General features: G+C 40.2%; 1 protein-coding gene across 1 annotated transcript in view; it reads right to left on the reverse strand.

The window, feature by feature from the left end:
* Positions 1 to 12,914: 12,914 nt before the first annotated feature.
* Positions 12,915 to 15,000, reverse strand: part of pdgfd (platelet derived growth factor d) — a 97,803-nt gene continuing 95,717 nt past the window's right edge. The window contains exon 10 of the mRNA XM_084064486.1: positions 12,915 to 13,085. Within this exon, the coding sequence (XP_083920612.1) occupies positions 12,951 to 13,085 (135 nt within the window). The 3' untranslated portion in view covers positions 12,915 to 12,950. The remainder of the gene's footprint in view (positions 13,086 to 15,000) is intronic.

Raw genomic sequence — 15,000 nt, forward strand, 5'->3', positions numbered from 1 at the left:
TCACAATGTGACACATTGTGAGCTTGTAGATCTGCTATTTTCTAAAAAATATTGGACATAATTAGAAAAATCTGGAATATTGTTTGAAATATTTTAACAATACAAAATGTATGGGGGGGTCCCTGATACAAAACATTTTCAGATGGGGGTCAAACATACATTTCAATTTGGATATATTCATTTGGACTTAAACCCCTTAGTCTTAGAGAACTGCACTTTGACCAATTTTTCCATCTACACTCCAAATCTCTTCACCAAAAATCGGCTATTTTTGGCTAATGTCCCCCCCAGAATATGGACACTGGGGTTCAAGTGGTTAATGGCACAAAAACAGCATCCAGTTCCGAGCTTCCGAGTCATTTCCAGCAGTGCTGGGCAGCGCATGTCTCACACAGAACATTATTCTCTCAGATGCGGTCCAATAAAGCTGCCTGGCAACCACTTTATAAGACTGAAATGTTGCTGAATAAACGTCCTCGCAGAGGAAGCCAGTCCAAGGTGTTGGATCTTTGTGGGCTAGTTTTAGTATCTGGCTCTCTGTAAGTGGCTGATTAAGATGTGTTTATGTGTGTGGCCTGGCTGCTGACTAGCTCTGACGCGACCATGTCTTACTCAACATCCACACTAACACACACACACTGCAAAAAATACTAACACTTAGAAAACTAAGCAAGACTTGCAATCTTATATCTAGCCATAAAATCTTATTGATCTTGTTTTAATACTTATATACTAAACAAGAGCAAATTGAATAAGATAATTAATATTGTTATTAGAATATATTTCTTTTTTTTCTTACTCAGTTAATAAGTCTTCAATCAAATTATTTTACGTGTATATCAAGCTAAGATTACCCTCTAAGACACAATTGAAGCCACAGTGTGACTTTTAAGACAATTTGTAGCTGTGAGTACTTATTTTAAGACTACCAAATAACTTCTTTAAAATTACACATTGAAATGATTCCAAACACTTATGTTGTGTCAACATCACATACCTCAGTACAGAGTGGCTTTCAAAGTGCAAGATCAGAAAATCCTAAATGGAATGAAGTAAATAAGATAGCAAATAATGTAGAAATCACACCTCATAACACGAGAGTATCTAAATATAACATGTCAGTGGATCTCAAAGTGGGGTTTGGGGACCCCCAGAGGTCCTTCAGAGGGTTCCAACTGGTCCCAAGCAATTAGTTAATTATAACATTGAAATCAGTTTAACCATTTTAACCCCATATACATTGGCTATTTGGAAGTAACCGATCTACAAGCTCAGAGATTAACAAAACAAATTACATATCTTCTATTTTTTTTTTTTACATTTTTGATAATGTTGAATTCTTTCATCACAAATATTCTCTTCTGGGGGGTCCCTGGCACAAAACATTTTCAAAGGCGGGGTCCGCGGCCAAATACATATCATTTTAGGGGTCCCTGGCACAAAACATTTTCAGATGGGGGGTCCGCGGCCAAATACATATCATTTTAGGGGTCCCTAGCACAAAACATTTTTAGATGGGGGGTCCGCGGCCAAATACATATCATTTTAGGGGTCCTGGCACAAAACATTTTCAGATGGGGGTCTGCGGCCAAATACAAGTCATTTTGGGGGTCCCTGGAACAAAACATTTTCAGATGGGGGGTCCGCGGCCAAATACATGTCATTTTGGGGGTCCCTGGCACAAAACATTTTCAGATGGGGGTCCGCGGCCAAATACATGTCATTTTGGGGGTCCCTGGCACAAAACATTTTCAGATGGGGGTCCGCGGCCAAATACATGTCATTTTGGGGGTCCCTGGCACAAAACGTTTTCAGATGGGGGTCCGCGGCCAAATACATGTCATTTTGGGGGTCCCTGGCACAAAACATTTTCAGATGGGGGTCCGCGGCCAAATACATGTCATTTTGGGGGTCCCTGGCACAAAACGTTTTCAGATGGGGGTCCGCGGCCAAATACATGTCATTTTGGGGGTCCCAGGCACAAAACATTTTCAGATGGGGGTCCGCGGCCAAATACATGTCATTTTGGGGGTCCCTGCCACAAAACATTTTCAGATGGGGTCCGCGGCCAAATACATGTCATTTTGGGGGTCCCTGCCACAAAACATTTTCAGATGGGGGTCCGCGGCCAAATACATGTCATTTTGGGGGTCCCTGGCACAAAACATTTTCAGATGGGGGGTCCGCGGCCAAATACATGTCATTTTGGGGGTCCCTGGGACAAAACATTTTCAGATGGGGGTCAGTGGCCAAATACATATCATTTTAGGGGTCCCTGGCACAAAACATTTTTAGATGGGGGGTCCGCGGCCAAATACATGTCATTTTGGGGGTCCCTGGCACAAAACAATTTCAGATGGGGGGTCCGTGGCCAAATGCATATCATTTTGGGGGTCCCTAGCACAAAACATTTTCAGATGGAGGGTCCGCGGCCAAATACATGTCATTTTGGGGGTCCCTGGCACAAAACGTTTTCAGATGCAGGGCCAAAACTTCATATGCTAAGAGATCTCCATTACAACCCTTAGACTCATAAAGCTGATATTCCAAACAATACAGTGAACTGCCAAATAAATATTTTTTATAAGAACAAAGACAGGTATGGCGTGACCCAGGGTTGTTAAGCTGTGTACATTAAAAACCTGAACATGTATCCCAAAGGAAATATGTTCCTCCATATTAATCATTATGTAAAATAAAATAGATAAGCTGTCAGAATACAAAGGGTTAAACATTTATGATTATGCACAGTGAGAAAACTAAACAGAGAAACGTTAACTAAGTAGACTACTTATTCTAAGGGGAATACTCTTATTCTGAGTAGGTTATGTCACTTCCTGCTAAGTCCTTTTGCACACTGCACAGCATGTCACTTCCTGTTTGGGCACAGCTCAACAGGGCTGCATGCTGTCTGCAGTAACTTGAACAAAAGTTACAGAGGTTGATTAAATTCAAGCTAGAAGCAGTCCAGCTATTGTTTTATGGATTACCAACTCATCTGGATGTATATACAGAGTCCTGACGTCGATGTTTGATGTTAGAGGAGAAATACCAGCATTGGTGAGTTGTTTGTTCACTGCTAATGTTGTTAGCTGGTGATGCTAGTAACACACAGGGACAGGTCATTGACTGAGGCCTATGCTACACGCTAGCATGCTAACTTTGAAGTGGTCAGCTGTAATGAATGAACTAAGTTGATGTTAATTGTATCATTGCACAGCTGGTTCATACTGAATGTTTATGGGAGTAGTGTTTAACACTTATCCTGTGTTTTTTGCACACTGAGATGCACTTTGGTGTAAAAGCTCACTTTGCTCATGTTGTGTGTGTCACCACACAATGAAACTACAGCACCAAATAAATCCATTTCACCATTCTGTGTTTGGATTTTGACACCATTATACAGTAACTGTAAGTCTTCATCAAGTCTTTTTAATATAACATTAAAGGGATCCCTGGTTAATGAGCCAAATATGCCTTATACATTTTAATTGTCCTCCTTAACTAAAACACCTTAAACAGTGTATTTATTTTAGAAGCAGTTCATATTTTACTCAATGGGGGCAATCTCCTTCTCAAATTGATGATGTCATTTGCCCATGTGTGGTCTACACCAGGGGTTTTCAACCGGTGGTCCGCGGACCACTGGTGGTCCGTGGAGGTATTGCAGGTGGTCCCTGGCAAAAAACAACATTTTTTGGTATTTTTTTTTTTACTTTTAATAACTTACAGGAGTTCTTACTGTGATATGAAATGTGAACTTACCATAATCACAGTAATCATATTCCATCATATTCAAACAAAACCACTGTATTTTATTAGATATTATATTGATATTGTAGCTATTTTCTCCAGCTCCCTCTGGTGCATGAACCCCCCACCACTATTGTGTGGGGTGGGTCTATGATGGACCCACCATGCACAATAGTGGTGGTCCCCAGGTTGCTCTTAGTTAGGATGGTGGTCCCTGGGTCAAAATCAGTTGAAAACCCCTGGTCTACACCACACTCATTCCTGTCATTTTGGGGGTCTCTGGCACTGTTTTGTGCCGGGGACCCCCAAAATGATATGTATTTGGCCGCGGACCCCCAATCTGAAAATGTTTTGCACCAGGGACCCCCAAAATGATATGTATTTGGCCGCGGATCCCCCATCTGAAAATGTTTTGTGCCAGGGACCCCCCAAATGATAAGTTTCAGATGGGGACCCCCTATCTGAAAATGTTTTGTGCCAGGAATTTATGGAAGCATGTGTGCAAAAAAACAAAACATATTTATAATATTGATTTGATGCTCATATTAACCTTTGGAAGTATTAAGTTGGTTTATATTATCACATGCATTCCATAAATAATTTACAGAAAATACACGTTCAGGTAGGTGACAACATTTCAGCCAATCATGATCAGCTTCATTTTTATTTATTTTTTTGTTCCAGTTCCAATTTTCTCAGCTCATTTCTTTGTGTCACCACTTCCAATTTTACTTGTTTAATGTGTATCCTGACTGAGTTCTCTATCCTGATTGGATACAATTGGTATCCTTACCTGAAATGCCTTTTCTGTTTAATAAATAGCTGGAGACATGGAGACGCCTGTTACTGAACAAACAATCTATAGCAATGAGTACTCAGAATGTAGAGCTATTTAACAATTATTTTGACCAAAGTAAATCACTTACTCTACCTTTAACTGTTTCTAAAGTAAATACAATATTTAAGGTGTTTTAAAAATATATATTTTAGTTATAGAGGGCAATTATAATGTATATTGAGGCATATTTGGCTTAATAGCCAGGGATCCTTTTAACACCACCATACTACAATATATTTGGATTTCCCTATAGCAATGAGTCTGATTGTAGCCAGTTTTTACCTAAATTTGGGGTCTATATTTCCCCAATACTTCCCCGGTATAATAAACCATCAGTAATTTACAGAAGCATCTATATTTATTTTAGAGCATTCTATATTTCACCATTGTACAAAATCACCTGCAAAGCAGGGTTTTGAAAAGGCTTCCATCATTAATGTCATACAAAAAAAACTATTTGTGGCAGCTGCAGCTCTGTGGTGTGGTGTGGTGTTGGTCATATTATAAAGGAATTATACAACTATCCAAGACTCTTAATTAGGGGTATATAGTAACAAATATATGCTTTTTGATTGTGAGTTCCCTTGTCCTTGTTTAGTCTACAAGCTGTTTAGTCTACAAGCCGTTTGAGACATCACTGTCTCTTCTGGTTCAACTGGGTTAAAAAGCTTCTTAATGGTGCTGTCTTGCAAGTAGTGGCCATGGTAGAAAAAATTGTCCAATGTCACTAGTACCTCCTCTTGAACATGTTTCATGCTGTCTGAATGTCTTTGGAAGATCCTCTGCATTGTGTCTCTCATGGTGTGCAGAATAGCATTTTGGTCATCTAATTGAACTTAAAATATCTTTAAATCACTTATGTGATCCATAATCAGGTATTTGATTGTTGTCAAAATGGAACGGGCACTGAGTACCCCATTTTAGTATATAATGATAACAAACTTAAAACGATCCTCCGGAAAAAAAGCTGATATTGTTAAAGAGCATACCTTTCTGTTGAACAGTAGAGAGAAAAATGAATAGGTTCAGTTTGTTTTGGAGTTCTTGAGATTTACGATTTATTTATTTATGTTTTACTTGTTGCCCCTGTTGTCGGTGCACACTGTATTAAGACTGAAACTGATTGAACAGCATCTGAAACAGTTTAAGCACCTTTTCCTTGCGCAACATAACATGCTGCATGTCCCTGCTCAAATAATTTCTCTTGGCCCATTGATAAGACATTGTGCATGAGGTTTGAGTCAAAGCAGTTTTTTCAAACAGGGTCATCTAAACTGAACTTCAAAAATGTCTGTAAATCACTTGTGAACCATAATCAGCATCATGAATGTTGTGAAAATGCAATAGGCACTGAGCATCCCATTTTTTTTTTACATGGGTCCTGTCTCAGAATTACAAAATATGGAGTATATTAGAGAGATTTTCTGAGGGTTTATGCCATACGACATGCAGTCAGAGTGAAGTGGCATAGTCTCAATGGTAACATTGAAAGGCTCTGTGCATAATTGTAGTTCCAGGATTCCAGGATGTGGCATACCCGTTTCCTGTTCCGGTTCATTTCCCCATAGGCTTCGTTTGATTGTCTTGGCAGTAGATTTGAAGGTTTTCTATGGTGTTTCTGGTTCAAATCTGTTGAAAGCCAGTCAAATTAACCCCCCCCCCCCATCTGAAAATGTTTTGCGCCAGGGACCCCCAAAATGATATGTATTTGGCCACGGCCCCCCCTTCTGAATTTTTTCTGTGCCAGGGACCCCCCAAATGATAAGTTTGAGATGGGGACCCCCCATCTGAAACGTTGCTTTGTGCCAGGAATTTATGGAATGCATGTGTGCAAAACAACAAACATATTTATAATATTGATTTGATGCTCATATTAACCTTTGGAAGTATTAAGTTGGTTTATATTTTCACATGCATTCCATAAATTACATCAACTTACAACAGGCATTGTCCCCTATTGAGTGAAAGGTTAAAGGTAGGCTAAGTGATATTTGTTGGTTAAAACAAAACGTTTTGTATTAAAAGGTTAAAGCACCATATTCTGATAGTAATCATTGCTATAGAGTGTTTGTTCAGTCACAGGGGTCTCCCCATCTCTACAGCTCTATAATTAACAGAAAATACACGTTCAGGTAGGTGACAACATTTCAGCCAATCAGGATCAGCTTCATTTTTATTTAAGTTTTTGTTCCAGTTCCATTTTTTCAGCTCATTTCTTTGTGTCACCACTTCCAATTTTACTTGTTTAATGTGTATCCTGACTGAGTTCTCTATCCTGATTGGATACAATTGGTATCCTTACCTGAAAATGCCTTTTCTGTTTAATACATAGCTGGAGACATGGAGACGCCTGTTACTGAACAAACACTCTATAGTAATGAGTTCTATCAGAATATAGAGCTATTTAACAATTATTTTGACCAAAGTAAATCACTTACTCTACCTTTAACTGTTTCTAAAGTAAATACAATATTTAAGGTGTTTTAAAAATATGTATTTTAGTTATAGAGGGCAATTATAATGTATATTGAGGCATATTTGGCTTAATAGCCAGGGATCCTTTTAACACCACCATACTACAATATACAACTACAATATATTTGGATTTCCCTATAGCTTTCTGGAAACCCGGGACAACAATTATGCACAGAGCCTATGCCTTCTCATGTACAAAAATAGGATAGTCAATATGGAGTTAATGGAGATTGATGGCATGTACAGTTAAGTGGCTTATTATGTTTTTCTTATCATTAGATACCAAGAAATTACTTACAGCACCCTTAAGCCAGTGATTCTCAACCTGTAGGCCGCAAGGGCATTGCAAGTGGGCCCCCAATTCATTGGCAAAACACTAATATTATAATGATTAATTAACATTAATGTAAAAATGTGGTTTCTTTCTATAAAACCTTGAAACTGAAACAAAATAGATTTAATGATCATTAAAATAAAGATGCATACTTGACCACTTAGTAGTCAGATGGATGCTTTGGACATTTTCAAGTAGGCCCTGATCTGGAAAAGGTTGAGAACCATTGCTTTAAGCAAATTGTGAAAGTTAAAGCAAATTGTGAAATTGAGCAATGTTATTAAGATTTACTGTAAATGCCTTTATGATTTTGAGAAAGAAAAGCTATGACAACCTAGAATGAAGAAGAATCACCTTGCATAGCTCTTGTTTTAAGATCTTTTCACCTTAATTATGGAAGAAACTACCTGGGAACAAGCTAGTTATGAGTCTATTTGACTTAATGCAGTGCTTGGAATGAGTTTTTACCACTTATTTGAAGAGATTTACAAGCTAGTTATGAGACTATTTGACTTAATACAATGCTTGGAATGAGGTTTCACCACTTATTTGAAGAGATTTACAAGCCCAGTTATGAGTCTATTTGACTTAATCCAGTGCTTGGAATTAGGTTTTACCACTAATTTGAAGAAATGTACAAGCTAGTTATGAGTCTATTTGACTTAATGCAGTGCTTGGAATTAGTTTTTAACACTTAATTCAAGAGCTTTGCAAACTAGTTTTGAGTTTATAGGACTTAATCCAGTGCTTGGAATAAGGTTTTACCACTAATTTGAAGACATTTACAAGCTATTTATGAGTTTATATGACTTAATCCAGTGCTTGGAATGAGCTTTTAAACACTTAATTCAAGAGCTTTGCGAACTAGTTTTGAGTTTATATGACTTAATCCAGTGCTTGGAATGAGGTTTTAATCACTTATTTAAAGAGTTCCCCACTTCCCTAAAGCCTAGATATTTCTTCTACTTTCAAGAATTCTTACCAAGTATAATTCTCTTGATCCACTGACAGATAATTTGTCCTGTTTCTAGTCTATTTCCTCTCAATCCAAGTTTTTTTTTCTTATTTTTAGACTGCCTTTTTTTGCAGTGCACACACACAGGGGTGGGCCGTGAACACTTTTGGGCGCACGTGCACCCATTTTTTTTTAAACGGTCATGCTTGGGTGGTGCAGTGGTAAAGTGCCAGCCCACGACCGTGGAGTCTGGGGGTTCGATTCCACCGCGGTGCCTCCGGCTTTGTCGAGCGTCCATCCGAAGAGGAGGGGGAGGGATGCCGGGCAGAAAGGGTGATATTTGCCACTGTATGTACTCCTACGGGCCTGGGGCAGCACCTGTCACTGGGGAGTGTTGGGTGGGAGGAGTATAGGACAAATGCTCTACGTCCTCCCGGTGGGGGCACCTCACTGGCAGGTGAGCCAGTAGGATACAACAGCAGTGACAACACGCAGACATGTGTGTGGGGAGGAATCAATTGGCATAACGACACAGTGCAAACAACTACAAAGTTAGTCTGGAGCCCTGGCACTAAGCACGTGAGCACTAGTCATTATGGCAGTGTCAGAAAGAGACAGCTTTTTCATCGCTATCTAGAGAGGTGAATCTTTTAACAGTTTTAAGCAAACCTTTTCTTATCGTTGTTAAAGACAGTTACTGCCATTACGTCTATGACGTGGAGTGGTGTGAAGTGACAGTTTCACAAAAAGAGTGGTTTGGAATAACGTGAGCAATTACATAATATCTGAGGCTGTGCGCTTATAAAGTCCCCATCCTCTGCATTCTTTGTTTGGCATGTCGCTGTAATGTTGAGCCAACACGCAGAGAGTTACTTTAATTCCAAGTCTGAACCTCGCTCTCCCCCTCTTTTCTTTTTTTCTCTCTCTCCTCTATTGTTTGGGGTGTTAGAGGGGTCAAAGTTTTATCCTCGTAAGCAGAATTCCGGTTTGGAATTGGAATGTGAGCGATGTTGTGGAATGCTTGCAAACACTGGGCAGAGCGTGTTCTTATCCAGCACGGACACAGCTTGCTTTGATGTGTTCCAGAGGGGGAATGCAGTGGTGGAAACTAGACTAACAAAGTGCATTTTCTCAAGTACTGTGCATGAGTATAGTTTTGAGGTATTTTTACTTACTTGAGAATTTCATTTTTTTTAATACTTTACTTCTACTCCACTAGATCCGAGAGGCACATTTTGTAGTTTTTACTCCACTACAATTATTTGATAGCTTTAGTGACTGGTAACTTTGCAGATTTAGATTATTATTACAAAACATACGTTAAGTAATTAAGCTATTTTATACTTTGGCTATTCAAAATAACCAATCTACAAGCTTGGCTTGTGAGCTTGTTCTGCTATTTTCGAAAGATTTTGGCACATTTTTGGAAACTTTCAACTTGTGAAATAGGACTTTCTGCATAATAAGTACTCTTGGTACTTTAAGTTTTGATGGCAATACTTTTGTGCTTTCACTCAAGTAACATTTTGAATGCAGGACTTTTTCTTGTATCAGAGATTTCTACATTGTGGTATTGCTACTTTCTTCCATCCACTGTTGATGTATTGGAGAGGGGGGCAGTGGAGGGGGGGATATTTGAGGACAGAGTGATGTTCTCTCTCTCTTTGCCGCATCCATCACAAAGAAGAAGGGAACACAATAAATGAAGACCTCACAGAAAATGGAGCGACTGACCCAATCTGAACATTGTTTTCTTCTGGGAGCGGTGGCCTTGGCCACAATTTGTGTGTGTGTGTGTGTGTGTGTGTGTGTGTGTGTGTGTGTGTGTGTGTGTGTGTGTGTGTGTGTGTGTGTGTGTGTGCGTGTGCGTGTGTGTGTGCGTGTGCGTGTGCATGTGTATACTTGTATTACTAGACTTTTGGGGGCCAAAAATGTCTCCACAGAATTTGAGAAATGGACATTGTGAGGACAATTGTTCTGGTCCTCAGGCCAAGTGATTATTTTATGGTTAAAAATATTTTTTACAGTTATTTTTGGCAATTAACACCGGCATGCCAGTATAACTCAAGCTTTAGTGATACAAAATGGCAAAAGGGGGGGGGGGGGGTGGTAGGGGGGGTAGCATTCGTGAAATTGCTGTGCTAAAATGTAGATGTCTTCACAAGTATTGTAACACCAATGTGTGTGAGTGAGTGTGTGCTTAGTCTAATTCCACCTGATTACAAAGCATTATTGTGTTATTGTGGTGTTAACTTTCACAGGGCCCCCTCCCCTCACTCAATACTCTTTTTCCCCCTCATGCTTAACGTGTTTTCTGCATTTCATTTTGTTTTTGTTTTTTAACAAAAGAAAACCCTCTTTCTGAAGTTCAGATAAATACAAATCAGACCCAGGGACAGAGAATCTGTCTGTTTTCATGTGTTTGGTGTCAAGGTCTTACTAGCCTCGGAAACCCATACTTTTTTTTTTGTTACAAAAGAAAAAAAGTCTGGGCGAACGGTGCAGGAACGATGGTCTTAGGACCTTGTTAACTCCTAACCAACCAGATTGCAGAGGGGCGTCGCTCTAAATTTGGTGACGTCAAGGCGGGGAGGCGGGGACATAGATTGGTGAAGCAATAGGAGGCGCCGCACTGCTCCGGGCGCCTGGGTTTGGATACGCCCTTCGAGACCATGGATGTGGCTCGTTCTCTCAGTCTAAGGTCTTACATACCACTGTGAGTGATGAGTAAACTGTATGGAAACTTACATGTATATATTTTGCATCAGACTATTCGTAATAGTTCACTGCTTGTCAATGAGAGGTTCAAGGACCCCCAGGGGGTCCCTAGCAAAATGATAGTTGAGCGTTAGCAGCCAAACGGGACACTTTAAGGGTCTGTAAACCTGTTAAACTTACACTGAGGATTTTACAGTATAGATTGGGGTCCCAGAGATAACAAATCATATCAAATGGGGGATCCGTGGCCTGATGCATATCAAACGTGGGGTCTTTATTATCAAAAAGGTTGATAATTGCAAATATACTTAGGTGATGCCTCATTCATAGAGGTTGATGCCTGCAAAAATCGACTTTGGTCCAAAAAATAAGGTCACTTTATCACCATGTAATATTTGCACTCTGTGTGGACATATTCATGATATCAACAAAAGTTAAAAGAAAATATTTGTTTTCGGGTGAATTATTTGCATGAAAAACATGCTTCTGGTGTGTAAGGTTATTTAGTGCGGTCTTGACTTTGTAAAAGGACAAACAAGATTGCAGTGCATGCAGTGGTCAAATGGTCTATAAATACCATAGACTAAAGTATGGACAAATATGGACTAAAGTATCACCCATTGGTTTCTACAGACCCATTTTGAAGCCTCTATAGCATTGGTTCTCAAAGTGGGGTCCGGGGACCCCCAGGGGTCCTTGGGAGGGTACCAGGGGGTCCCAAGCCAAATTTGTTCACAAGCGTCACAATCATTTAAAAATAAATAGTGAAATATTTAGCAAATCTTTGAAATTATGTATTTTTTAAAGCCAACATTTGTCACTCAAATCTTTGCTTTTGGGTGTCCCTGCAACAAAATATTTTGAGATGGAGGTCCGCGGCCAAATACATATCATTTTGGGGGTCCTTGACCTGAAAAAGTTTGAGAACCACCGCTCTTTTATATATATATTTCAGCAAAAAACATGGCTGCAAGTGCAACGGAAACCATTGTGCTATTGGTGTGTAGGGGACTGAGGGGTGGGTCTTCAGGAGGGGACCCAAACACAAGCCGCGAAAGCATAACCTGCTTTATCATCAATGTTTTAAATTAATGGGACCATAATTTACAAAAACGCATATCATGCGGTGTGAAAGAAGTCTTTATGAAAGGGTTTACTTCGGTAATAAAACCAAGTGTAAATTTGGGTCAAGCTCCCACTGACTTCAATGGAAAGTCATGTCTTTTTGCAGCCAGAGGAGGACCATTAATGAGAACTGTAGCGCTGTTACTACTTCCGCACTCGCCTCATTTTAAAGAGCGAAACCTTGCAGCCTGTTAAATACATACAGTACAGTACATGCGCAGGTCGAATCCTGTGTTCATGTAACTCATAGGGTGACATTTTTACCCATAAGGTTGCAGACTACCTTTCAACGGTAGTGGCATGTGTTGGCGCGCGTGTGTGTGTGTGTGTGTGTGTGTGTGTGTGTGTGTGTGTGTGTGTGTGTGTGTCTGTCTGTGTGTGTGTGTCTGTGTGTGTGTGTGTGTGTGTGTGTGTGTGCGCGCGTGTGCGTGTGCGTGCGCGTGTGCGTACGTGCGTGCGCGTGCATTTGTGCATGCGTGCGTGCGTGCGTGCGTGCGTGTGTGTGTGTGAGTGTGTGTGTGTGTGTGTGTGTATGGGTGTGTTTGTCCATGCACATGCGTGTCTAAGTTACAGGTATAAAGTCCACATGAAAGATTAAGATGAAAAAGTAGTCCACAAGTCCACAAGTCCCAGGTGCCAGTGTGTGTGTGTGTGTGTGTGTGTGTGTGTGTGTGTGTGTGTGTGTGTGTGTGTGTGTGTGTGTGTGTGTGTGTGAGTGTGAGTGTGAGTGTGTGTGTGTGTGTGTGTGTCTCTCAGCGAGGGGGCCGAGAAGGACACACACACTCACACTTGTCGTGGTGGGTCAGAAAGATCTCGTCTATGACCCAACGCAGGCGGGCTCTGCGTTGACGCTGGTGCACGGTCACCTCTGGAGCGTACTTCAACACCTGGGGAAAGAGAGGGAGCGAGAGAGAGAGAGAGAGAGAGAGAGAGAGAGAACATTTAAGGATAACATTTAATGTATGTATAATAATTTGTAATAATTAATAATTTGTTGCTGTTGGGCAGAAACCTCTCATCTCCATATTTTAACTTATTTTCTTTTTCGTAAATGAATGCCCTACTTGATCATATTTCAGCGTTGTACAAAAGCAGCAAAAGTAGGAGATCCACAAGCTTGAAACGCGGCGCGAAAATCAAATCAAATCAAGCGACGCATTTTGAGCTTGTATATCTGCCAGCTCAAAGTGTGTGTCGGCAAATTAGCCGATCCACAAGCTCACAACACATTGCAGTGTGGTGTGGTGTGAGCTTGTAGATCGGCAATGTTGTATTACTTTTGTATGACACTATTGTACGACAAAAAAAAAAATGAATATGGAGATACATGGTTGCTGCCTGACAGCGATGTGTATTATAAAAACTTGACAGTGAAAGGAGAGTTTGGAGTCAGTACACATCAGACAAATCATCTTGCATCCTAAAAACACAGTAATGGAATAGTGTAAACAAACCCACAAAGTAGAAGGGAGAAAACACATTACGTTTTTAGATTCAAGCTCAGCACAAAATATTATAAATGTGGCTGGTGACAAAATAAGTGGTTTCTTTAGCTTAGTGAGCAAAGAGCCTCTATTTGCCTTTGTTTGCAAAAAAAACATTTTAGCGGGCTGCATTCTCGCCGAGATTCTGTAGCCCTGAATTATGAAGCTGTTTCTCAGGCCTTGGCTCAAGGCATAATATTTCATTGAAATTGCGTCCAACAGTTTCCATCTTGTAGATTTCGGATGCCAATTGCGGCGTCCAAATGGGTTAGAAATACAGAAATGGCTCTACGAAGGGTTGACAGTAAAATGATTTTCTGCTTGAAAGCCCAGACTCTCTGATTAATGTTCCCCGGCAATCACACGGCCTTCTGAATCATAATGTGCTGCTACAGTACCAGCGCAATACATACACATGTACGTACACGCACGCACGCACACACACATATACACACGTTTATATTACTATACTTTTGAGGACAGCAACGTCTGCGGATTGCTTTTTTTCATTATAATTGCCATTTATTTGCCCTTTTTGAGGGCAATTTGTAACCCTAACATCCAAACCCTAAACCTAACCCCAATCATAAACCTTGTAGCGTACTTACGTCTAGACGTATTAATATCAATACAAAAATGGAGTGTGAATGTGTTTATCTAATCTAATAATAGTAAAAACACACTGAATTCTCAAAATAAGTAGAGGAGAGATAGTTACCGTATCCGTGTTCATCTTTACTATTATTAGATTAGATAAACACATTGACACTCAATGTTTTGAATTGATATTAATATGTCTAGACACACATACGTCTAGACATATTGATATCAATATGACACAAGAAAATATGTTCACTAAATATGTTCACTAATTGTGAAAGTCTCAAATATTTATATTAATATGTCTAGAGATGTATCTACGCTACAACCTGACTCCAACGTGAATGTTTTCCTAGGTGTAACCTTAGTTCAAAACATCTCTGATAACGATGAAAAACAACTACTACACTATACTATACTATACTATACGATGCATCTAGGGGTCCCTGGAAAAAAATATTTCGAGATGGGGGTCCACGGCCAAATACATAATGGGGTCTTTGAGGATGCGAGAATGCGGTCTAGCCAACACCATCTCTGGACTCCTGAATCGCTTCCCTCCAGACTCTCCTATCTAGCATCAGGGGCTCTACAGTGTTGTTAGCTAAGTTGTCGCGCCGGAGTGCATCTACGTAGGTGATGCACTTCTTGCCTTTCCTGGCTTTGCCCTGGGTTGGCTCCCATAGTCAGTCACTTGTTCCGGGTGCCTGACGCAGTG

This window comes from Gymnoscopelus microlampas (assembly GCF_963454915.1).
Source record: "Gymnoscopelus microlampas genome assembly, chromosome: 8".
Lineage (NCBI taxonomy): Eukaryota > Metazoa > Chordata > Actinopteri > Myctophiformes > Myctophidae > Gymnoscopelus > Gymnoscopelus microlampas.